Genomic DNA, 27,382 nt, shown 5'->3' on the forward strand with positions numbered 1-27,382 from the left:
TCCATCAAACGGTGATTTTCATAATGTTTGTTACCATGGCGCCCACAGCCCGAGATCCTCTGCTACCTGTGTTTCCCCCGTGCTGGTTCGCTGTTCCGGGTAAGCACTGAGGACTTCTCCCGGGGGCTCTAGAAGGGCGGGGTGCAGGGGAAGCCCGCGTAATCACCACGGGGAGGGGCTGACATCCGCAATCCAGAACGACTCCACCCCTGCACTTTGAAGATGAAGAAACGGAGTCTAAAATAGCTGTGCATTATGTGAAAGGAGCTCGAGAACAGAACCCACCTTGGAAAGTTTGAGCTCAATAATGCCTGAGATTAAAAGACAGCTTTCACCCTGATAGCGCGTAGAATTTCTCCCCAATTAATTTTTCAAATACTCCTTCAGTAATGTGTCTGTTCTATTCTTTAAAAGAAAAAGAAAAAAAAAAAAAAACCAAAAACCAAGAGCAAGCTCAGACAAAGTGTCTTTCCTTTATCTCCTAAAACAGAATCAAAATTTAACATATACGGAGGTACTCTTCTTGTCATCTACGTTTGTGGTTAGAACACGTGGTCGTGACCTTCTGCAAAATCTTCAAAGACAATGAGCACTGGTAGATAGGCATTCTCAGATACTTAAGTTTTTTTCATACGTGATGGGCTTACTAAGGATCATAGACATATGAAGTAGCAGGTGATCAAGACAAAAAAATATTTTGAATTCAAATATAGGAGATGGGTAAGTAGTGTAAACATCACAAACAATGATGTGCTAAACACTGAATCTAATAACTGTCACCAAAGCTGAACCCAAGGGCTGAGACGCCCTTTTTGTAGATAACAGGAATCCTGAGTGTCAGTCTATAGGTAAAAAAGCATCTATGAGAGGAAGAACTGAATGTCCTATAATCTTACATCCCTAAAAGACTGGAAGCAGAGGATTCTATGGAAAAGGCATCACACAGTACTGGTTTGTTACCATGGAGAGGAACCTTGAACAAAATTGAGACTCCCTCAGACAGCATCTGGCAACGAGCCATCTGTAGGAAAGTGCTTGTTGAATTCTTTTTTGAGGTTGACTCTAGAGGGGAGATCTATTCTTCTGGAATCTGTGCATCGGATGTACTTCCAATAGTGGGAAACTTCTATATTTAAATACGTGGAATTTTAAGGGCAGTCCGTCTATTCTTTCAACTCTTGATGATAAGTGATTATATATTTTTCACTATATAGAAGGAGAAAAAATTAAAACAAAAAGGTGGAATTACTGAAGGCAAGATTAAGGCCATCCTATTGGTTAATTTCTTTTCCTAAAACTGTGTTTAGCTCTTTTTCAATAAGGAAGATGTCCTACAGGTCTATGACGATTTGAGAACATGCAGAGTTGCTACAGGATAGCAGAGTTGCCATCCCAGGGGGACTTAGGTTGTTGGCAGCCAGGTGGGAAACTAGAAAAAAAAATCTATTTCTCTACTATATTTAGTTTAATTCTGCCTGAGTACTGAGGATATTGCATTCAAAATGCATAAAGGACCTGGCATGATTCATATGCACTCCATCACAAAAGTCACAAGTCACAAAAAGGTGACTTGTTTGGATCTTCATGTCTATCTGTAAGAGATGAACCACCAAAAACTTTGTGACAATGTTCGAGAATAAATGATATACCTATAAAAGTCTACCTAGTTCTTCTAGAAGTGTGACAAGCCCCTTGGGTCCCTAGGTTTGACCCGTGGTCCCCGGGAGTTGTGCTCTGGGCTAACTTCTTCCCAGAAGGATGCTATTCTTGGGGCGTCATGTTTGGAACCATTGTCAGAAGTGACAAGCCAGCAAGTGACCGGCATCAATAGAAACATCTCTCTCGTCCAGGTCCAGCAGCAAAATTCAAAGGACATCTGAGGGAGACATTGTGGTTGCTAGTTACCAAGAGAGAGAAGAATTCTTTAAGAAGGCCTGGTCACACCTTAGAAAAGAAGCTCAATCTGAAGATTAGTACCTTTTCTGTCAAAAAAAAAAAAAAATTTGTACAGTATCAGTAAAATGCCTTCAGAATTTATTCTGCACATTTTTTGAGAAGCTGAGTGGTGAAAGGAAGGAGAGCCCAACGGAGAGTGGTGAATGAAGAGGTAGGTTCTGGGGACTGAGTGATGGGATTCTCCCCAAAATCTTCTAGGCTCCTCGGCATTTTCTCTGGGCCCAGTGAAACAACTCCCTTTTCCTGTCTCTTTCCTGTAATGATGAAGCTATGGCTATGAAAAAGCTGAATTTCCAAAACTCAAAGACAATTAAGATCATGAAGGGGAAGACAAATACCATATGATTTCACTTACATTTGGGATCTAAAAAACCAACCAACCAACCAACCAGATGAACAAACAAAAGCAAAAACTGACCCATAAATACGGAGAATGAACTGCCAGAGGGGAAGGGTGTCGGGGGATGAACGAAATGGGTGAAGGAGAGTGGGAAGTACAGACCTTCAGTTACGAAATGAGTAAGTCACAGGAACAAGGCACAAGAATAGAGTCGATGACATTGTAATAGTGTTATGTGGTGATGGGTGGCAGCTACTCTTGTGGTGAGCAGAGCCTAGTGTATAAACTTGTTGAATCACTATGTTGTACACCTGAAACCAATGTAACATTGTGTGTCATGATACCTCAATTAAAAAAAAAATATATATATATATATATACACATATATATATGGTGGACCTTCTGCCCATGTTTTGCAGGAAGAGATTATAATCCATCTTTAGCTTTCTGATGACTTTGAAAGTGTACAAGGAAGAAGAATGAATATTCAAACAAAGTACACAACAACCTCAAAACCTCAACAATCTAGTCCTTCATTTGAGGTTTTGAGGTTGTTGTCTACTTTGAGAACCTGGGGAAAGCTCCTGACTTTCTCTAGGAAAAAAAATCTAGTTACCTGTGAATGACCAAACATACAACCTTTACATGAAATGCCACAAGTTTCTCTGAGGTCAAAATCATGGACACCTGCTGGACCGCGATGTCGAGCAGAGGACCTTATCTTAATGACCATTTATGGAAAGATTTTTGTGAATGTCAAGAAAATTAACAGGTTGTGTCTGATGAATTTCAGCTCAAATTTAAAGGAGTGATACTAATTTATTTCCTTCCTTCTCTCCTTTTCTCCTTCTTCCTTTCGTTCCTCTTTCCCCTTTCATTTTCTGTCTCTTTCCCTCTTCTCTCTCTCACTCTTGCCATGTCTTCCCATCAGAGAGGAGCTGGAAGGTGGTCTCAATGAATAACAAAAAAAGGTTGGTAAATTCATTTACATTCTACAAATCACTTTCTTACATACAATGGCCCTTGCCATTTGATGACGTATCTCATGCTTTTCTCTTATCCATAATCTGCAAAGCAAACACACCTGGGGGGTATTTGCTATTACTAATTTACTAATGACGAGCTGTCTGATGGCTCAGAGAGAAAGTATTTAATGCAAATAGGACAAAAGCCCATATCTTTAGACTTCACTTAGATCTTCTTCCCACAAGACCGTGTAGCACAGGAAAGAGTCAGTTCTTAAGGCAGATTCTTAAGGGAGAAATGTGGTTAACTGTCTCTTGACTCTAAGTCTTATCACATAGACTTAGAACAGTATGGCTGGTGGAGAGGTGTATGAATACAGGATCTAGAACTAATTTGATATACTCTCATGTTGACCATCTCAATATGGTACCCTTTTAGGGGGTTTCACAAAGTTTACTGCATGAAGGAGTCTTTCATGTTTCTCGATACATACGGTAGCATTTTATCCTTAAAACCTGAAAATTAGCCCTGCCGCAACTGAAGCCATCTAGTGGGAAGGACCACCCAGCACTTTCTGTACTGGGATAGTTAGAGCAACGACTCTGATTATCATGTCACCATGGCAAAGGGTCTTGTTCTCACTTGTCTACTCACCATTCTCACCATTTAGTAAAACAAAACAAAACAAAAATTACTCTTGGGGTGCCTGGGTGGCTCAGTGGGTTAAGCCTCTGCCTTCTGCTCGGGTCATGATCTCAGGGTCCTGGGATCAAGTCCCACTTCGGGCTCTCTGCTCAGCGGGGAGCCTGTTTCCCCCTCCCCTGCCTGCCTCTCTGCCTACTTGCTCTCTCTCTCTCTGTCAAATAAATAAATAAAATCTTTAAAAAATTACTCTCATTCTTTACATTTTATTTTGTGTCTAAATTATGTAATGCTTGTGAATATCCAGAAATCGAACACTGATATTGGTGTTCGGCCCAGTTTGAGTCATTTGCTGAAAGAAGCAAACGTCGTTATGGGGACTATAAGATAAAATTGTATCTAGCCCTTGTTGTGCATCTCTAACACACGCATACACACATAAACACATAACTTACGTAGATGGTTCTTTATGCTCTTGACACTTATTTAAGGTGAAGTGACACGAAACTTCTCAGAAAAACAGCCCCATGTGAAGAAGCGGCATAATTTAACTGGCCTTGTCACGTCCTCTGTTCTTATGTAATGCCACGATGTACACAGCATCTGACTACTGTAAGTCAGATTCAAACATCCCTCATGATTGCTAACATTTTTCCCCAGAATCATCCTTTTGCAAAGCTAATGTTGTGGGTCATGGGCACTCTGTAGATAACGTGATCTCTCCCCACCAAGTTCTGAGGAAAGCGTGGAAAACTACCAGGCGTTATCTTCAAGGTTACATCGATCCGTAGAAGGAAACAACAAAGCCAACCAGCGTCCCCCAGGAAAGCAGAGCAGTGGGAGAGGCTGTGGGCCAGACCCCACCACCCACTGTACCTGTACAGATGAAGCTGGAGAGTCCCCCGTAGATGACTTCATCGTTGTCGGGTAAAATAAACGGACACCTCGTCTGAACCTCCAAACAGTATTGCTTGCAAGGAATTGTCTTTCTGCAGTTAAACTGAGCGACTTCAAAGTACTGGGAACACAGCCAGGCTTTGTAGACAATCTGAAAAAAGAGAAGAATCAAAAATCGGGAGGGATGACAAGAGTTCTGTCTCTAACACAGGACGTGCTGTACCAGGAGAAGCATGCTATGGTGCCAAGTGGATCCTAAGGAACCTCTCCTTTCCAGAAAGCTCTTTTACACAACGCCAGCTGCAGGGGGTGACGACAGAGCAACAGAAGTCTGCAACAGAGCACAACATGGTTGGACGGAGCCTTGAGGGAATGGGAAGGGGGACACGGCATTGGAGTTGATGTAGCTCCTTTGAAAAACAACGGAGTTCATCCTCACCTGGAGTTTCAACACCCAGTGATACAGAAAGTAAAAAACAAAACAAAACACCGTAATCAAATCTGTGGTCCCTTGCGGCCATAGTGTGCAAGGGGAGTCCGTTCCGAGCAGGAAGTCGGTCTAGCTATGCTGCCAGTGGACACTAGATGGCGCTGAGTCCCCTGCCACCAGAGCCAGCGCGTGGTGCAGACCAGCCCGGCCAGCAAGGGCTTGGGCTCCGGCACACAGAGCCAGGAGCAGTGGGCACTACATTGAAGACTCACGAGTGCACTGAAAACCTCATCGCCCCAAAGCCCGGAAGCACCCAAACTCGGTCAGACCTAACATGCGTTGGTGTGTTTCGGAGGGCAGGAAGGAAACCTCATCAAAACCCCAACCCGGACCTTAGATATTGCCCGATGCACGTGAATGCGTGTTAATGTTTAGTTACTCTGACAAAGTGTGGAACGATTAAGACTCCATTTATCTCTGTTTTTGAGAGCTATTTTGGAAAAAAAAATAATCGCAGAAAAGATCGTTTTCTATTATAAGGAAATAAACTGCACCTGAATCCAAAGAAAACAAAAAGGAAAGCACCCATCTACAGTTCAGATCACTGTGATTCGGGTAGTCCCCAGATCCTAGGCACCAAGGGCTGCTGTTTGTCTGTTTCTGGCTTAATGATACTCGGGAAAGATTTCGTCAACTCTGTCCTACCTAGAAACGCGATGGTTTACAGTTAAATGTCCGCTAAGAGCTCAGGAACCCTTGCCAACAAGAGGAAGAACAGTACCTAGTGTTTGTCAACTTTGTCCTAAGCACTGTTCGGACCCTTCCCCCCAGGTAAATTCTCAGGACACACCTAGGAGGTAACTGTAAGTCATGCTTTGCATACAAATGATAATTAGTAATGGAAGTAAATTAAAAATCCAGAATTCAAACCCACTTTCTATCGGACTCCAGATCCTATGTCTTCAAAATTATGCTATGTTTAATCTGAAAATGTTTTTTTAAGAAGAAATTGTAAAATCACAAGGAGTTGGCGGAATCGATCTGACATCAGCACCAAACGGTGAGTGCCTGGCCGATGTCTGTTTGGTGTTGAAATTTTACTCATAACTTCGCATCAGTTTGATCAAAGTGAAACTATTCTTTGATCAAAGGTGACTCCATGGCAGTAAAATGGGATACATGTGAAAGTCAGATGTAAGTCTAGACAGCTGAGTAATTTATTTGCTGTCATCACTTATTTATTTATCTATTATATATTTATTTAATTTAAGTGGGCTGCATGCTCTCAATGCGGGGGAGGGTGACTGAACTCACAACCCTGAGATCAAGACCTGAGCCACGATCAAGAGTCGGATGCCCAAGCAACTGAGCCACCAGACACCCCCATCAGTACTTTATTTATAAGGGTTTATAATTCCTTAAAATGTGAGAGGAAAACATACAAATAATTTATAATCCCATAGGTCTTTTGAACAGGTCTTCACATAAAAGCATACACTAGAAAAATGATACTGCAATAGCTGAGGGAATCCCCGATTTCTTAAATTCAGTGTGGAAACAACGCGTTCAGGTGTGTGGATGTGGGCCACAGGGACAGAGGTGGTAAGTGGGGAAGTGCCACCTGCTGTCAGAAAGAGGCTGGAAGGATGAGTCTTGGAAGAAGGAAGAGTTAGTGGTTTTCCAGCCATGCCTGCAGCAGTTGCATTATCTCAAAATGCCATCGGACATTTTGGACACAATGTATCATCTGATAGAGGACATCTGTGATATAAACCAAGCCCTGATCTAGGCATGGCAGTCTCTATCTTGTGATTCCTGGTTCTAATTTCCTTTTCTCGGCACTAGGGAAGTGGACTGTGTACACACCACTAACAGTAAACCTCCATTATAAGGAGCTCTGACATTCTGCATACTTCTGGGTTGTAAGATGTAGAGTTCCCTCTTTGCTCTGAGGGAATGCCCCAGTGTAATTCCAGAAAGTTGCAGGTATTTTTATGGGCCAGACTGTGCTCTCCGTTCTGCCTCCTACTTTGGTTTTGCACCATTTTTCAAAATCAAGTGGTTTCTGAAGAGCAAGTCCCATCCTGGCCCCGGTAGACCCCATCTTGGGCACAACTTTGTCCCCTCTCATAGACAATGGGGATGGGGTATTGCATACTGGAGTCTGCAGGGAAATACACACTTCTCTTTGCATCACCCAACTGGAATGGATCCATTTTCCCCCCTTAAAGCAATTCCTTAAATGCTACTGCCACTGTATTTCCTTTGCAGATTTTTTTGCATTAAGGTCTAGTAAGTAGCGAAAGTGTTTTTTATTAATATCAGCTAGTAGCTATGGACAGAAGTGCTCAGGACTCTGGACCTCCCATGGGACTATAACCACCTGTCTGGCCAGGTTTCGATGAACTCCGAGACTTTCGAAATGTAATGGAAGTTTCCTCATGGGAGCCTTAAACATCTTCTAAAATTTGAGTGCTGGGATGCGATCTGTCAGAAAGCCATCAGGGAAAGCTCCGGGCAGAAAAAGAAAGGGGAGGTCTTTATTTTTTACTTTGAGGGGATTGCTGCCATGTGCCGAGGCCAAGAATTTTTAAGTGTGAAATCAGAGGCTACAGTTTTTGAGTGTGAAAGGGAAGGCAGACAGGTCCGTGGTATTCTTGCCTGAAAAGCGTTCTTGCCCGAGGAGATGCACAGGAATAAAACGGGCCATCTTGGGAGGTACTGAGTTCAGTGAGCTCTTGCCAATGCGCTGTGAGGAGGCTTCTTGGTAAGATGGTGAGAGAAGTGAATGGCTCTCAGAAACTATTCCATGCCCTTTAGAATGTTTTGAGGAAGGGAATTTGAGAAAGTTGGATGGTTTTTAGTGGCACAAAGCTAAAGAAACCAGATGATTAATTTCTGTTAAAGTACGAAAGGATTTTCAAACCAAAGCAAATGATGGAAAGTAAATACAGTTTTCTTCTCATAAAAGCTCTGTAGGGTGAGGGAGGTCAGGAGTCTTTTCTTATGATGGCCTCGCTTTCTCCTCTAGAGAGAAGATTAGGTAATTGCTCTCCTAGGTGTCCTCAATGGTATAAATGAGCCTCTGGTGCTGAGCAATAATTTGGGAATGAAACAACAGGGGCTTCCTATACTGGGAGGCTTCTATCCACTAAATGTTATTTTAGGGATTTCACAAGCCCACCACCGTCCCCCCAAAGTGGAAAACATCTGTCAAAGGGTCAACATACAGCAACAGTTTAAGTATGTTTGGAGTTTCACGCTGGCCTCAGACGAGGCGATGGGGTTAAGGAGACAAATTCCTGGCTGAACTATATCCACCCACACGCCCGCTCAAGGGCAAGGGGACCCTTTTATGTCTGGAGAGCAATGTTTGCCAGGTAGTCACGCTCCTGAAGGACGCTCAAACGATCTCTTCACCCACACGCACTCCGCTCTGCACCCCTTGCAAACGACTAGTGACTTAGAGGAGCAACACAGGAGGTGATAAACATGGCCTAAAGGAGAACATCTGAAAATCTCAAGAAGTAGACTGGGTGGTGGGGACTTCTTTGCCTGGTTCCCAATTATGGGAAGCGATGGTAAGCTATTGGCCTCTGGAAAGGACTGGTTTATGTGGGTAGAAGGATGAGCCTAAAATAGTCACCATTTTGTTCATTAGACGTTATGCGTGGGGCCCTGAATAATCACGGCTAACAGGACTGCCATTATAAATGGCCGTAGCATAAACCATGTCCGGTTCGCATTACTTCTCTTGGCTCTGGACATTCCATTTGGATGTGGCTAATCCTGTGGAGAGCCTTTCAAAAACACGTAAGATTAATGTCTCCAATAGAAGCGGAGATTCTCATTCCTGTTCAACACGCCTGCCTTCCTCCCCCCGATCCGTGTCTGTTTCAGTCAGCAGGTTTACGTTGCAAATATACGTTGGCTTGCTGAAAAAAATAACCAGGGTTATTTTTTATCATTAAGGAAAACGTCCGGAATCGAAAGTGGCTGTCATCTTCCTATTAAAAGGTTGCTCTCCTATTTCCGCAATCATTAGCAAGGACAGACTTCCTACGTTTCTAAGGTGCGTCGATCTGTTTTGTCAGGTGCTTTCCTGTCAGCTCTGAGGCAATAGTGAGTGGCCCGAGCTTTGAGTGTGTGAGTGTGGAAGAGTTGGTTATGGGCGTGATCGTCGGCTGTGCACCTCGATGCACGCGGTGTGCTGTTGGGCTTGTGGACGGCGGCGGAAGTCAAGACAGGCGTCCATACTCCTGTGTCCGAGTGTCTGCTTTATTCTTTATTCGTGTCCATGTCTCGTTAAAGCACAGTGCTCCCAAAGTCCAGCAATGCTCATGTATTCTACGACGGAAACAGGAAAAGAAACCATCGCCTACCGATGAGCTCAGGCTTCCGCGGCATGTATTAAGACGGACAGTGCACCGAGCTCCGAGCTCCTTGACCCTCCGGTGTCAGCACACCTTGTCCTCCAGGGCGATGTCTTGGCTCCATTTCCTAAATAAGATGCAAATGTCTTCCAGTGTCTGTCGATGACCCACTTTGGGATGCTGTTACAGCACTTGGTCCTTTCCCCTGAACTTCAGAACTCCTCTGGCTTCCGGGCACTGTCCTACATTTCCAAGGCCACCCAAACCGTGCTCTCCACCGCACCAGAGCCCCAGGCTCCTTCGGTACAGGAGAGGCGGCCCTTAGAGGCGGGGACGTGCCGGGCCAGTCTGCTGGCCAGGATGCTGTTACCGAGGTCTGTGGACACACGTGAGATGCTACAGATGACAAAAAGCAGAGCATTTTCACAGAACTTCTGTAACTGGAGACCCGAAGAGGAAACCCCATGCAAAGAGGAAACAGACAGAGAATTTGAGCGGAGAATGTGTCCCTGTATCTCCAGAGCTATCCCAGGGATACAAAGCCAACTCGGCTTCTCCTTCCCCTCTCCTCCTCATGCCTACCTGCCTGGCTTTGCCCACGCTCCCTTATCTCATGTTTTTCCCCTTATTCGGCGTCAGCCTGGAGCCACTGCACAGACGCTGTTCTTTCTGAACAAGCTGGCCGCTGTGATGACAGACCAGCTGCTGGCATCGGTTATTCTCTTATTTGACCTCCTGGAAGCCTTGAATGCTATTGACCGAGCTCCGTCCGGCCGTGCCTGTGGGGCTCCAGATAGCCCCTCCCCGCCAGGCCGCCCCATCTGCACCTGTGGCTCTGTTGTCACCTTGGTTTCCTCGGCCACTCCCCAGAATGTTGGAATCCCTCAGGCTCTGTTCTAGACTCTGCTCCACACATTCTTCGGGGGCATCATCCACTCCCAGGATGAATCAGTGGCCATTTATGAAACAGAAGCTAAAATCTTGGTTTCCACAGCACCTTTCTTTCTCACTGACCTTCTCTCTCACGGGTTTGGTCTCTCTTGCAAGGGTCTCTGACATGTCTTGGTTTTAGTTATTTACTCTCTGAATTGCTGTGCGTCCACAGTGGAATTTGGCAACTTCCCTCCAGGAAGCGGCAAGAGTGTGAAATCCGGGAGTCACACCGGACACCCCCTTCTGTTCCCTCCCACAACTGTTTAAGCTCCAAATCCACCTCCTAAGTATCTCTAGCACCTGCTCATGCCTCCCGATTCCTGTCTCCACCACCATGGTGTCCCCATTGGTCTCCCCCTAGATTGCTGTACAGACACAGCCACGGACCTCACCTTCTGACGTCAGGCATGGACTCCCCCTCTGCGCTGCTCTCCACATTAAGCAGGCTGGTTCCTCCCATCCTGTGTGGCCCCGTCTATAGGTCGGAAATGGACTGCCCCATGGGCTTGCCCTGAACTCGGAGCTCCTCCCTGCTCTGCCTTCCCTGCCAGGAGCGCTTGTGTGATTTTGTGCCCCAGGGCCCTGGGTGTGCCTTCCTCAGAACGCTTGTTGGAGAATCAGCTCACAGGCCTCACATCTGCACAGCTCTGTCTTGTGATTTGGGTAGTATGAGCCAATCCTCCTGGGTCTGAGGTCCTGTGCAAATAGGGGCTCAAACCAGGACTATGATGAGCTTCCAAGAGAGTGAATCCTATGGATGTCTCTGATGTGATCAGCTAACTCTTCTACAGGAGGCCAAATAAATCCTTAAGAAATAAGACTTTTAAAGCCTACTTCATGGGCCGAACCTCTCTTTCCAAACAGCTGGCGTGGTTTAGGTCCTGCGGCACAGCGGGGGTTGGGAGGCAAGCAGACAGGGTTCCCACGCAGGGAGGAGGCAGGGTGGGGAGGAGGGGTGCGGCTGGGAAGGTCTGCAGAGCTTTGGAGGTTAAGTTTATTCTGTATTGTTTTTTAAAAATGGACATGCTTGGGGCGCCTGGGTGGCTCAGTCCATGAAACATCTGCCTTTGGCTCAGGTCATGATTCCAGGGTCCAGGGGCGAGTCCTGAGTTGGGTTCCCTGCTCAGTGGGGAGCCTGCTTCTCCCTCCCTCCCCCCACCCGCCTTGTGCTCTGTCTCTCACACGCTCTCTCTCTCCTCTCAGATAAATAAATAAAATCTTTAAAAAAAAAATGGACATGCTGCTTTGGCTGAGATTTTGGCTAAACAGTTTTGGCAGACAGATGACACGAATCCATACCTTTCCCATCTGTTCCACCACACGCTCAGAAAGAAATACGGAGATGATAGTAGTAGGTGAATTAAGCTTACAGTGAACAGCCGTTTCTTATAGTGTCAAGACAGATCTTTTTCAAGGAGCCAGAGTCACTAGATTTTCGTATTAGTGACAAAGAAGTCGGGAGCTCTGCTGTGGACTTTGGAAAGGAAAGAATTTCATTCATGGAGACTACTTCCAAGTCTCAGGCACGTGTGGATGTAGCTGTGGGTATAGGAGTGGGGAGGTTCCTCTTGTAGACCATCAGCCAGTCAGACATGGGAGGGCGGTGGTGTTGCTGGTCACCGGATCCTCTAAGCAGAGCGTGTGCTTAAACCTGGCTTATAGGAACTGCTGTCAAAGTACCAGTGACCTTATCAGAATTCACAGCTCCAAGAAAGCAGTATAAATTCAGTTTTGGGTTCCACACCTTGATCAAGTTTAGAAAGTTGAAACGGGCTGAAAAGGCCGAGAATCAGCCTTTGGAAGAAGGAGAAGTGATCTCAGTCTGTGGATAAGAAATCTACAACCAGTCCTAGGCATGTGAAGGCATTATTTACCAAGGAAAGAAGGAGAATGAATGTGTTATTGTGTCAAAGTGCCCTTATTCTGCCGGACTCAGGTAAGAGTATGTGGAACGCTTGCGGGTTAATGCACGAGTCAGTGTTGAACTCCAGAATCTAAAATATATTTAGAAAATACCGATGCATTCAGTAGAACTATAAAAAGTAATCGGCAGAGTCACTAAGTTCAGATGTATTCATTTCTTCATCTTCGCAGACCTCATGTCTCCCACAGAGGTGAGCATTTCCAACTTTGCCATCGGAGTCGATGTACCACTAGAGCCAACACGGAGCCTCGTGCGGTTTCCTGCTGTATCTCCGCGAGCCTGCGGGCGGCGAGGGGCGGGGGCGGGGAGAGACGACAGCTGTCCTTGCAGACGAGGAGCAGGCCGGTGCCTTGGGAGGACAGCGACATGTCACATGGCCCTTCGCAGATGCTATTTATTTAAAACTGGTCTGTATCGACTGTCAGAAAAGTGCCTGTGATCCTCTTAGAGTTTATAGCTTTAAGAAGGGGCAGAGGGACGCGTGCCTGGGTGGCTCAGTCGGTGAAGCGTCTGCCTTCGGCTGCGGTCATGACTGGCCTTAGGCTGCCTGCTCAGCGGGGAGTCTGCTTCTCTCTCTCCCCCTGCCCCTCTCCCCTGTTCATGCTCTGTGTCTCTCTCAAATAAGGAAATAAACATCTTAAAAAAGCAGTCACAGAGTGAACACTTCAAAACTCCAATTAGGATACAAACTTAGAGCTTGTTATCATGAAACAGAAGAAGCTAACTGAGGCTTCAAAGGTATCATTCCAACTATTTGTTAATCCAAAATTATTTATTGAGAGCAGGCTGTGAGTTGGACATTATGTAAATACTCCTGAGAGCAGGGGTGGAGGGCAGGTTAAAATTTCATTATAAGACGTTTTTCCTGGCATCAAAAATAATATCATCAGACAAAAGGAGACAAGCAAGACAAGCTAGGGGGCGTGTTCTGATCAGGGCTCTTGTGTTTGGAGAAAGCAGAAGTCCCCGATGACAGAAGGGGAGGAGGTTTCTGGACCGGAGAAGGGGACAGTCCATGAGAAGGAGTGACATGGCTCGTCTAAGAGAGGGCATAGATGCCAACGTGCTTGTGATACAGGAAGGAAAGAACCAGGACAAGGGGCAGGAGGAAGATGGCAGGTGGAAGCAGATAATTAAATATTTACTAGGATCAGTGATCCTGCTCTGTGTCTTCAAAGCATTAGCTACGTGAGAGGAGTGTGATTATTCCAGCTCTACAAGTGTGAAGACCAGCAACTTGGACAAAGTCTCACAGCAGAAGAGAACAGAGCCAGGCTGAGAACTGGGGTCATCTTCCCGTTACCTCCCACTATCAAATGTGTTTTATTGTACACCACCCACACCAGGTGTTGATAAGTGTCAACCTCTAGGAGCTCCTCTGAGTTGTTCCTAAACTGGGGGGAACCCCTCCTCTGGGGGGTGAGCTTTGGAGAGTCAAACTTTTTCTACGCTTTGTAATCTACTGCGTATTTCAATAAGTTATTTTAGCAACGTCTCTGAAGTTTAGTCAATAGTGAAAGATTTTAAATATTGCAAAGGATCACGTTTGTGGTCTTACTGACAGCTTCAAACTCTAGCATTGGTGACACACGTAATATAGTTGTTAATGAAGAAGGAACCAGAATTATCTCTGAAAAAAAAAAAAAAAGCCTCTCACTAGAACTAATGGCTACCACTAATCAGGAAGCTTATTTTTCTAGTCCTGGTCCTAAATCTACCCCCTCACCTCACCCTAGTTATTTTTCCCATAAACATTTATTCAACTATTACATTATACAGAAGTGACATTAAATTGTATATATTTTAAACAGTACTTATGAAAATGTGTATTATTCACATGCTTAAAAATTTTAGCATATTTCCCTTCCATAAATATTGATTTATGAAGTATACACATGAACCATTGTGTAATATGTGCATTATGAAACAGACACCAAACACAAGTGATTGCAAAGAATAGACTAGATCTTCATAGAATCGAATTTTACTGTTTTTCTGGTCACGTGCTGATGGGTCATCCAATGAATGGCTTGGGTGTGTACAGACCACTTATGAGAAGCCTGAATTAACTAAAACAGCAGTGATAAACTTTTTAAGTGCTGGGAAAAGTCATGCCGATTGTGAAATTATATTGGCCAGACATTTAAACTGAGCATTTGCTTGGATTGTGCAAGCATATTTTAATGGATTTTATCTAACTGACTAGATAAAAGATAGAATCATAATGAGGGCAAGAATCTGGTCTGTCCTTAATCATCAATGAAAAATCCACCAGTGAGGGGGGCTGGCCTAGGCGGGACTTGGTTATTATTTCCTGAATGATGAATGAGTTGGTGCATGAATCAGTTGAAGGTGAGACCACATGGTGTAGGCCAGTGAAGTGGGTCCTTCCTGCTCTGTCTAGTAGAATTTGTTTTCTGAACCAACCCTTAATTATTTCTATGACTAGTCTAGTTACTGAATGATATCCACTTCCCCCGATGCATTCTTTTGAGACTAAGCCGTAGAAGCTGGCTAAAATTATACAATTTTGGATAAGCCATCATGGTGCTGAGTTTAATTAGCACTGGGAGTGGTAAAACGCTACTACTTCTGATTGTTACTACCAGCAGACTGGGCTGCTAAGACTTGAATCTGCAACTGCTAATACTACATTTATTGGCATGCATCCTGTGAAAAATGAATAATTTGTTGAGTCTAATCAAAGTACACTGTTAATAACTCCTTTTTTTTGCACTCTCAACTGTTTCAACAATTTGGGGAGCACAGCGGAAGAGGGAAACATTTTTCTTCCTGAATTTTTCTGTTCATCCAGGTCTTTAATAAACACGGAGATGAACCAAGATGTAGTCTGTTAACATTTTAGATCTTGTAGCTGTCTAAAAAAAATCACATGTCTTCGGGTGGTAAAGTTAAGGTGCTTAAGGTAACATCGAGATAAGTTCACTCAGGCACAACGGCTTCATAATTCAAATTAAGGCAAACGGTCAGGTTGAAAGGTAAGACTTTCTCATTCCTCCCTAAAACATTTCCTAAGAGAATTATTAACTGGGTGTTCTTGTGTCCCATATTTTCATGGTCTTATCCTGTAGGTTAGTAAAATATAGTGCATTTTCTGTTCTCTAAGTATGTTGTGTATGTCTTGGAGAAAAATAAACTGTGCTATCCATTGAGTTAAGAATAGGAATATAGGCTGATGGACCCTTTCCACTCACCCTGCAAATACTGTGCTTAGGAGCATAAGACCCTAGGACGAGAAGACGTCTTGTCCCCATTCTGCAGAACTAGACACGGCACAGTACTCAGTAGGCAGGCCGGCCACTCTTCCTTGGTCGGTCTCCTTTCACCCGGAGCTTAGCACCACCTCAGAAATATGCTTGTAACAGAACAGTGCCTTGTTTCAGGCAATACAATATTCACTATTACTGAAAACTATAATTAATGGGATTTACTGTAATAATCAAATTGCTTGTAACAGTGGAAGGGGCAGCCTCAGAGCAGGCTTGATTATTATCTATTGTTTGGAATGAAGACAGCAGCACCTAGTTTCTCACTCAGAGGAAAGCCTGACAGCAAGTCCGTAACTGTACCAGAAAATGTCTCAATTAAATTAAGAAAGTACTTTTTCATATCGTTATGTAGACTCACATCAGAACATCCGGATATTAAATTGAAGACTCTTCTGTGTTGAGAACGCATGTTCAAAGGCAACAATAAAGCATAAATCACAGCCCGTATAAACGATGCTTCCATTTTTGAGTATCAGGTATACACTGTGGGTCAAGGCAAGGCTGATTGGTAAACGGCTCATGGGGCTTGTGTCCCTGACAAGGCCTTTGAGCTTTGAACTAATGGTTGGCTTCTTCCTAATGCTTTGCTGAGCCAACTGCCATAATCCCTAAAATAACTATTCATCTTTTAATAAATTGGTTTTACTCAATTTCAAATAATAAGGCTCAAAGTTGATTTTATTATTTATTTTTTTAAGATTTAATTTATTTATTTGACAGAGAGAGAGCACAAGCAGGGGGATCAGGAGAGGGAGAAGCAGGTTCCCCACCGAGCAGGGAGACTGACGGGGGACTCCATCCCTGGACCCCAGAATCATGACCTGACCCGAAATCAGACGCTTATTTGACTGAGCCCTCCAGGTACCCCTTAAAGATCATTTTAAATCAATAGCAGTGATAGCTTTGTGGCTTAAAACCAAAAACTATTTTTTAAAATGTGATTTTTAATACACAAATCCCAATTGTTTGCTTTAAAAACCAAAGAAGAGCTGCTAAATAGAAAGCTGGGCCATTGTTAAAACGAAGAAAAGACAACTGAGAAAAGTAAAAGAATACAACACATAGATAAAACCAAATAAGGCCTTAGTCATTACAAGTTTATCACGATGGGAGAGAATCCGTGACTAATAAATTGATTTTCTTCGTGATTCTCAGTGGAAAACAACAACGGCAAGACCAAATGGAAATAAAATAAAACAGACCTGGAAATAGGAAAATGGGAAGACTCGAGGGAACACTTAAAATGTAAATGCCTCCAACAGCAGGGGCAGGAGTGGGGAGAAGACAGTTACGTGTGTAAATGGAACACTTCCCCCCACCCCCCAACACGGAGCTTGAACTCACAACCCTGAGATGGAGACCTGAGCTGACATCAAGAGTTGGATACTGTGGACGGAGCCACCTAACTTTCCTTCTCAGGAGACCCAGGAATACATTTTAAAATACCTATTCAGAAACCCCAGTAACAAAGTTAACTTGTCATTCAGCTTCATTACATCGAGATACTAAAAAAAATGAAATCAAAATACCATTATCTCCTCATGCTTTCACTACACACAGACACACACACACTTTCTTTACATTTGGCCAAATTGCATTACCACATAAGGGGGGAAACACCACCTGCCTAGAACGAGAGCTGAGCAGTTCCTTAGAGTCAAAACAAAACCCAACCAAACAAGAAAACCCACATCCATGAGCACTCCTTACATTCTCCACCCCCACCCTCCCAGGGTAGAGCTGTGACTCCTAAGAGTCTTTACAGAATTGAGTACCCTTCATCGAGGTTGTTCTGTTGAGGGTCAGTGAGCTGGAAGGAAAACGATTTACTGCAGTGAGTGCCTGGGGTGTAGACCCACGCCACCAATGACGTCACCGAGCATCCAGAGAACAGACTGGAGGGAAGACTCTGGGGAAGATGTATGTTATCAAGTGAAGAAATCAGAAAGTACTGGCAAAAGTCTCATTTCAGTCCTGCGATGACTGAAAGGTGTGGCCTAGAGAATGTGGTCGATGGCATTGTAACAGCCCTGGGAGGTGACAGATGGTAGATGGACCTGGGAAAGCAGCATAAGGTATACGAATCACTATATTGTACAACTGAAACTCACGTAACATTGTGTATCCACTGTAGTTCAACTAAAAAATAAAAATAAATAATGAAGAGTTCAGTATGTGGGAGGTATTGTGTAGCGAAAACATACATGTTCTCATTAAGAAAAAAAAATATATATATATACAGAGAAAGAGTTTGATTTTATTTGTTAAAATTCACAGTTCTTGGGGCACCTGGGTGGCTCAGTCATTAGGTGTCTGCCTTCTGCTCAGGTCGTGGTCCCAGGGTCCTGGGATTGAGCCCCACATTGGGCTCCCTGCTCAGTGGGAAGCCTTCTTCTCCCTCTCCCACTCCCCCTGCTTGTGTTCTCTCTCTTGCTGTCTCTATTTGTCAAATCAATCAATCAATCAAACCTTTAAAATGGACAGTTATCTCCATGATTTAAAACCAGATTCAGCTAGAAAACATCTTTTCCGTTTTCTATTCTAAGAGCAAAATAATGTTAATTACATATTTATTGGAAAGTGTCAACATTTAGATGGAAAGTGCTTCTTTTCTAGTGAGAATAATCTGGTAGCTTGTTTCTTTCACGTTGTCCCAGAGTAAGAAGCCACTCGGAAAGGATTCTCATTCGCTGGGGAATAAAATGAGGGAGTAACGAAATATGGGATCCTGATGCTTGCATTTCTTAGACCTACAGTCTAATAAACATCAACATCCAGGGCACCTGGATGGCTCAGTGGGTTAAGCATCTGCCTTCAGCTCAGGTCATGATCTCAGGGTCCTAAGACCGAGCCCCGCATTGGGCTCTCTGTTCGGCGTGAGTCTGATTCTTCTTCTCCCTCTTTGTGCTCTCTCTCTCTCTCTCAAGCAAATGAATAAATCTTTAAAAATTTAAAATGTTAACATATGGTTCATGACTTTTCATAACCATGATCAGTCTGAGAGAGCAGAATGAAGTTGACAGGTCGAGCCAAGCGAAGATGGCGGACACCACCGCACAGTGCTCCCTTTGTGCCAGAAACTGTTGGGAGAAATAATCCATGTGTATCTTGTTTGATCCTCGCAGCAAACCTCAGAGGCAAATAACAACATCTACCTCCTTTCCTTGTGGATATAAAAAATGAGGCCCACACTGAGGTGACCAAGCTAAGCCAGAATTTAAAACCCAGACTACTTTCAGACCCCATGCACCCAGCCACTGGGCTACATGGTGTCCGTGATGACAAGATATTTTCTGTTCACCACCATGTGGTCCATTTGTCATTATGTATACCGTAGGTAGACAGTTGTGTGTTCTATCATTTTAGGAGATTTCTTTTTGGCAAAATAGAAGTATAGACTGAGTACCTCAACACATCGTCAGAGCTGCATGGAAATTTCCTTGAGGCAGGACACCATCCATCTGCAACAGCTCTCTTCCTATTTCAGTCAAAGTCCTAACCCCTTTCCACATACATCCATCTTGCAAAACAGATATTGTGTAATTCCACATAGACCTTCATTTGTGTGTGCAGATCTCCCCAGGATTTTTTGTAGACAATAAGCATGGCCACCCTTAATCGCCCTACAGACGACCACTACAGATGCCTTTAAATCCTGTGGTTCTCACTGGCTGTGAATCCTCTAAGACCTGCTGTGTGGTTGCCTTAATTTCTCCTTCAGCAATGATAATGTTAAGGCAGTTTTCCATCTCCTGGACTTGTCATTAGGACAAAACTTTCTCTGACATATGTAGAAAGGCCCCCATGTCTGGCACTGAGCCTTGCTCATCTATGAAGATTTATTGAATGGGCTTGATTATTGCAAAGCTCCTAAAGATGTTCAAGACACAAGATTTGTAAAAGTCTTAAGGAAAGTGTTTGGTAAACACCGTATCTTAGAGGGCTTTAAAACATCAAAACAGTGATTCTGAATGAATTCAGACCTTCTGATCAACTATTCTTGGTAATTATCCTAAGTTAAAATCCTAGTGAGCTGCTTTTCTGAAACATTTCCATTACATAATGCAAGATGGCACAGTACTGGTGATTTTCATATCTTGATAAACGAGAGAGTAGGTATGGTTGAAACAATCCCACACTCCCCATATATGCCAGTTTTATAAGACGAGGTTGACCATCTAATGGAGAAGAGTATATGATGGAGGAATAGACTCCTTCACAGGACGAGGAGCCATGGGAAGCCGTGAGCCCTGGCATTTATTCTTTGGTGTATGTTAAAGGAGTATATCTATTTGGACTCAGCTTATTCCCTTGAGCTTCCTTGAGCAATCCCAACCTCATAGGACTTCAGGAAGGATAAAATAATCATATATACGTAAGGAAAGTCAAATCTAATAAGACTTTGCCAATGGTATGTGTTGGCAAAGAAAGACCCATATTTCAAAATGTGAGCTGTCTATGTGTAATACACACTGGTAGTGTAACGAGCTGCCTTTTTTAAAAATTGGCTTTCTCCTTCTGCCAACATTTACTAAATATCTATCATGTGAGAAGCATATGCCAGATACATTGGTAAGAGGAATGGGACCATTATTGATCAATTTGGATTTTGGGTTAATTTAGATAAACAGTGATGTCCACAAAGGTGAATCTCCAAGAAGGCTAATGGCGGCTCCAATCTATCATAGCCTGTTTGAAAACACATTATAAAGGTAATGAGGCAGCATGAAATTATGAACGTAGCTCCTATAATTCTATCGAAATGATCTCCTTGTTGCCAGGTTGACAGTCTAATTCAGGGAAATCAAATCATCAAACATCTTTTGTACCATCAGAAGATCCTGCATCTCAAAGGGGTAGAATGGAAGGAAGAATTCAGTTTCAGGAAAGCAGGAAAATAAGGGAAAGCAGGCAAGAAAAGACCACGGCACCACCACATGGAAAAGAAGCCAAGAAGGTGCACGTGTACCTCTGCTGGAGAGACAAAATAATGATGGGAACCACCCAACACAGTCTGCCGTCAAGTTCATCTCAAACATACGCCAAAAAGAATCTGGTCCTTTCGAGTCATTTATTTTGTTACTTGGAACAACCTACATATGGAGAGTAATAAAGGGGTAATATACAAGTTGAAGGATTTTGGAGACTCTCGGTTAATGATGTTTCTGCTTGCCTCCCTGAAAAACTCTCCATATTAACTATTAAGATTCTCTTCTGAAAACTGATTACCTTCTATGGTTCCAGGCCACCAGCTTCATAGCAGCTATGTCATGTGAATGTTTCATAGTATATCCTAACATTGTCTTGCCTTTGGCTTCCAGCATCAAACAATTTGAGAGTCAGAATATGTTAGAAAAAATAAAAGTCATCTTTCAGACACAGGTACTCAACTATTTGGAAGTAATAGTAAGCCTCGATGAGCAAATTCATTTTGGAGGTCACTTCAAAAAAATTTAATGTGGAGATACATCATGGGAAATACACGCTCATCTAACATCAATACCAATTATGATGGTGGGGACGACAGACTGCTGGAGAAAGACATTCTCTTTCTGAGGACAGGGAGTTTTCATTAAGTCAGCCCTGTGATAAAGAGAGTGTGAGGATCATTTCTCATGCTGGGGGACAGGCAACACCTGCAGCATAATTAGGTACTCAAAATCTGTTTGTATTTTAAAAGTGCTTTATATAACTGTTATTATGCATTGAAGAATGCCTTTGGCTCAGCTGCTAACCTTTGCACGGCATAGTTCAAGAGAGTGAGACAAGGGGTCGATAGGAGATTCAGGGTGCGTGAGAAGTCTGGAGGAAAGCCTGTTTACCAAGAGAAAGCAAAGCTTCCACAGAAAAAGCAGTACGGCGGACCCATGAACATTTATATTTTTGTTTCTGGTGTTAAATCAATTCCCCTCTCCACACCCTGACTCAGGGAGCAGAGATCATTAAGAACACATTTAAGTGCTTAATTGGGTTTTGAAGGAGGTTTCTCCATTAACATTAATTAAAGTCTCCCAGGGCTCAAGAAAGCTCATTTGCCAGGTAGCGCTTTTCCAGGCTCACTTACGTTCTCACTGCTGTCTCAGCAAAACTAGTATTCTTGCCTTGGATTTCAAACTAAGCCTCAAGTGTATGCAAGGAAAAAGGAAATGCAGAGAAGCCCCGTTCCATTCCATGATGGGAGATTTGCCACATGATAGAGAAGACTTCTCTCCTGTGCTTTTGCCCTTGAGAAGAAAGACAATACGAGTTATTGTGACATAATGTGTGTGAGTTGCTGCTGGTTGCGTGCAGTTAACTTGACATGGAGATGCCAATGTCTGTCTTCCTGGACAGAAACACTTCTGAATTAAAATTACTATTTCATATTTATGCTAATTTTAGTAGGTCAAGCCATAAGAAATTCCCGATATTCAAGTATTTTGCTCTGCAAAAATGGCACGTTCGTATATGATTCAATCTAATAAACCAAAGACCCTAGATTTTGTACATGAAGAAAAACTCTACTCACAAAATTGTCTCTCCTTCATCTCTCTATGCCCTTGAATTTCAAAAGCATTTTTAAATCTATGCACGTGGACTTGAAGCACAGAATAAATCAGCAACTTTATCTTTGGTTCCCTGTTGGGGTGGAAAAGTCTTGAAGATTCTTCTGTGTGCCTATATTGGCATTACTGCATTTACTTCCATAGCACGTGTCTTCTCTTTGGGTTTTGTTCCCCCCTCTTCAGTATGTAAGGAACGGTAGAATTAAGTAGGAAAATTACAAACTTCAAGACAGTAAATATTTATTGCCTGTCTAGTAGGTATTGTGAGGAATGCAAAGAAGACAAGATGTGGCAAAATGAAAGAAAACCCAAGAAAGAACCAGATAAGAGACGGTAAAAGGGAAATCCAGCCAGTCAGCCAGGCTAGGTGGTAAAGAACAAGGATTCTGGGGGTGCCCTAAGATGCCGACAAACCAGTGATGGCTGGGCTCTCCTGGATTCATGGGTTTGCAAATTATCAAATGGAAGCACAGTAGCATGTATCTGGAATGGAAAATTGGTAAATGCAGTTTTGATACAAATGTTTGCCCAGGGAAGGGTAAGGAAGGGATAAGACCATCCACATGCAAAGGACCTACAAACTTTTACACAAAAAGCATCACATCTCCTCACTTATTTGCATGTTTTTGTCTGTGTTATCTCAAATGTCTTCTAAAATATTAATGATTTTAAATGTTACGTTGGTAAAATTCATTAGAGGGTAAAGTCTTCCAGATGGCGGCTCTCTTCATAGTTCGTATGATCTGTGTGTCTCCCCCTCTGTTGTGAAGAATTGTGCATATTGCAAGTTGCCTTAGTTTCAGACTAGAATTCCCTTAACATGGAAGAGCTCCACATAAAAAAAATCCATACCCATATTTTTCATCTTTTTGCGTCTCAGCATTGCTATTAATCAACTACAATTCGGTCTTGATGGTAGCTCCTCGTTAAGGCCTTCTGACTACCATGCACAAAAAAGCGGTTTTGGAGCTGTGCAAAAATTTCTTTGCGCTCAAGAGAACTGTTAATTTTTGGAATTTTGAGTACCAAACTGAGTTGTGCATTTGAAGAGCAACCCCAAATCACAGGTTATGGCATCAAGGTCAAAGGGAAGAGAACTGAAAATATTAGTTGCCCTTCAAAAATCTTTTAAATCTCCTGCTTAACTGGTGACTGCAGACAGCATCCTTTGCAGCAGAGAAGTTCTGATGTTTCATCTCATGTGAAAGGAGTCTAACATTTTTAAGCGATTTTAATCTATTTCCTTTTATTTTCCAATAATAGAGTTCAAAATGGCTGGGTGTAAAGAAGTGTGTCGGGGCAAGTATGAAAGTTAGGGCACTTATAATGAGCAAGCTTGATCAAGCACTTTGGTCTAAATTTAAACATTTACAAATAAGGTCTGGGAAGAATGGAGAGACAAGGACATCAGTCCTACAAATCATGGCCATTTCCTCCTTCACAGTCACCATTTACATAAGCCCTTGGAAACAAAGCCAAGGTAATTAGGTGGGGAAGGTCATGCCCTGTTATTTCTACCAGGGTGCCTGGCATACACATCAGAGGATGGACAAACGGGGAGTTCCAAATGAGGGGAACAATGGAGCTAATCAGGGAGGCTACCCAGTAATGGAAAGACTGTCCCAGAGCACAGTCATCTCGATACTACATCATCTTTGACATTACAGAGAATACAAGCGATCTCAACTTGGGCAGAACAGGAAAACAAAGATGGGATCTCACAGATGCATTCTATCTCTAGGCTTCCATGTTCTTTCACCTAGCACAAATGACAGACCCTGAAATCAGCCGAATGCATCGTCCTAATCACAATCTCTTGAAAAGAGACACAAAAGGGCTCTTCTTCATAATACCTACCAAGTTGATAGGCTCACAAGTGCTAGATGTGTACTTAAAACTTAGGAAATTTCATGATTTTAATAATGTTCCTCACTTCCTTAGTGATCTAAGCTGAAGTGACGAGGGCACTTGGTTGGGCTAGATGCAGAGCACTCAGAGAGACACAGAGCTAAAACCTCAAGCAAGAAGATTTTGTGCATAGCTCCTGGAAAAACTAATAAAACAGACAATAGAAAGAGCCTACAAATTTTGAGCACTTGCTCCTTTCAAATTATCATTCTAGATCCTTCACATGAGGAGACTCGTGTCATCCTCCAAATAATCCCATGCGATAGGAACTGTCACAGCTCCATCTTTATTGATGAAAGAATTGAGACACAGAGAAGTTAGGGAACCTGCCTAAGATCACATACATAGGTGGTGGTTGTTGGAGCAAGACTTGGAGCTCAAAGAGACTAGCTTCAGAGTCCACGTTCTTCTTGCCCAATACATGCCTTCTCTTTTGGAGACTGTTTTAAGTTCAAAGGGAAGCCTTTTGGTTCTTTGCTATTGAGAATTGACATAAAACAACTAAAATAGTTAACTAAAATAGTTAAGCTGAAAAGGGATGTATTTTAATTCTCAAATTTGAGCAACATAAATCGAAAGACAGTCATAGCTTGAAACCCCATCTCAGGAAGATTGCACGGAGCAGGAAGAGACATGTACGGCTGGGCCCTGCGGGGAGGTGAGGCACAATGACCAAGGCAGGCCACAAGCCAAAGACCACGGCAGCAGGGATTCAAAGTCTTCTCCAACAAGTGGAATCAGTTTTTCCTAAGTGGAAAGGATCACCAGTTAAAACAGGAAGCATCTCTTGTTTCTGTATCTGTATCTGAAAACAACTCACCATGTAGAAGACACACAGGTACAGCCTTCCCCACCCAGAGTGCGGGCCCGTTCGTCCTCTACCCATTTCAACCTTCAGGAGAACTTGAGTTAAAGGACCTTTGTGGGTATTGAAATAGATATCTGAGTGGAAAACATCCCCCAACACACAATCACAGCCAAAATTTGGGAGCATAAAAAAGGACCAAAATACCCGTCAGTGGTTTGCTTACAGAGTTACGAAGGCGTATTTCTGTCTGGCTCTGCTACATGTTACATAAGCAGGTCTTAGGCAAGAAGAGCACAGCAACGATCAATACAGCTCAATTGAATTCAGTGCCTGAACAGCTACGTTTACCGCACAAGGCCAGAGAGGGGGAGGGAGGGAGAGACTTAAATAACACCAAAGTGCTATTTGTTCCCAATATAAACCATCAAATACTGAACTGAATGGGAATTTTATCCCCTTACCTTTAAAAATATTTTATTATTGAAATGTAATTAGAGAAACCTAGCCTTCATTCTAGAAATGACTTCTGCGTCCCACCAGGTACCCCAGGATAGAATACTTTCTTCTGTGTCTTTTTTCTTGAAAGTCTTTGTCTGAAATTTATTTGCCATTTAAAAATGTGTGCTTTTGGGGCGCCTGGGTGGCTCGGTGGTTAAAGCCTCTGCCTTCAGCTCAGGTCATGATCTCAGGGTCCTGGGATCGAGTCCTGCATCAGGCTCTCTGCTCAGTAGGGAGCCTGCCTCCTCCTCCTCTCTCTCTCTGCCTGCCTCTCTGCCTGCCTCTCTGCCTGCTCGTGATCTGTCTGTCAAATAAAAAAAAAAAAAAAATCTTAAAAAAAAAATTTAAAAAAAATGCGTGCTTTTTTAAAAGTCAATAGGAAAGTGACTGTAAAGGTATTTCAAATGTAAAAACGAGTCAAATAATCATAATTGGAAGGAGTATAATTCATAAAATATGCATAAAACGGCTAACAAGTCACTTCTGAAAGTTGTTATTCATTCTCGAGCTAAATGAAGAAAGATACCTGCATCAAGAATATGTATAGTATATTTGTAAAATGGTAAGGAATAAGAGTCCTAGACGGTAAATACTGTCACCGTATCCCATCACCGCATTCCTTTTGTGACCCTGCTATTCAAATTACTACATTACTGTAAAAAACTATATGAGAAATAGAACAGCAGTAGAAATAAAGAGGAATACTGCTGAAAAATATTTAGTTTTCCAACGGTACAAAGTATGGTTTCCAGGACTCCGAGTATCTTTTGAGAAGTTAGATATTAGGGCCAATGTTATATTTTAAATGGAACCAGCACCATTCAGTGGAGATTTTTGTTATGTTCCATTTTTAAAGAGCGATAAATCAACATCCTCTTCCAAACACTCTCCTCCTTCCTCCTTGTATCTTTAAACAAAGAAAATTTGCGTCGGGTTGAAATCCAATGGCAAAGAGGACTTTCCCCAGAGCTTCGATGAGCCCACTCTGAATAGGGAAACCAGGGGACTGGCTGTGCCTGCGTCTTCAGACACCAGACAACGCCACCTGCGCAGGGAGTCTGTGCCAGCCTTGACCTGATTACCCTCTCACAAGGGGGGGACGTGTCCTTGAGGTGGCAGGATTCTGTGTTCTCTGCTTTAATGAGGATGCCATTTTTATAAACATCAAAGACAGGCTGGACAGCCCGCCCGGCAGGCCTGAGAGGTTGTGTCAACCGACCCAGCGCTCAGCGGTGTACTGGGTCACGTGGAAGACAAGCAGAACAGGCTCCTCCAAGATCATCTGTTCTCCTTCACCGAGGGCTATCTGGCCTGGCCAAGAGCCATCTCAGGTGACTTCCCCTGAATCCCTACTACTGTATCCAGGTATGAGCTCAATAATTAAAAAAAGAGAGAGAGAGATTAAAGCTCTGCCACTCTTGACACTTTTGAAACGCCTTCCAACGTGGTTATTCCTAAGAACTGCTTTATGACGTCTCTATTTTGGGTAATTCATTTGACTGACTGACACCCAGAATCCCCTCCTAGACATCAGACAGACTTGATGGCAGGACAACCCTAATGCTCTGCTTTCTCGAACGCTAATAAGCCACAGTGCAGCTCCCGCACACTCTTCCTCTCAACTTCCTCCGTCCCGATGATCCTCACATCAAATTAACCCCCACGCAGCCTTCCTCCGAGATGGAAGCGCGAAACTCTCCACAGACAGCCACCTTTCCTTTCTCACCTTCTTTTTCTGCAGAGTTCTGACTTGAACTACTTTAATGGACTAAGGTACCACAACACCATTAATCATTTTATAACTTAGTAGAAATCTTATTACAAATCAACAAAACAACCAATATTTACTAATGAAGGATACCACCTTCCTAT

At 43.2% G+C, this 27,382-nt stretch overlaps 1 protein-coding gene across 1 annotated transcript in view; it reads right to left on the reverse strand.

The window, feature by feature from the left end:
* LOC111146948 (family with sequence similarity 155 member A) overlaps positions 1–27,382 on the reverse strand; it is a 617,300-nt gene that overhangs the window by 30,087 nt on the left and 559,831 nt on the right. The window contains exon 2 of the mRNA XM_022502693.1: positions 4,781–4,952. Coding sequence (XP_022358401.1) covers positions 4,781–4,952 — 172 coding nt within the window. The remainder of the gene's footprint in view (positions 1–4,780; positions 4,953–27,382) is intronic.

Source organism: Enhydra lutris, unplaced genomic scaffold (genome assembly GCF_002288905.1).
Source record: "Enhydra lutris kenyoni isolate GAN:26980312 unplaced genomic scaffold, ASM228890v2 scaffoldscaffold15, whole genome shotgun sequence".
NCBI lineage: Eukaryota > Metazoa > Chordata > Mammalia > Carnivora > Mustelidae > Enhydra > Enhydra lutris.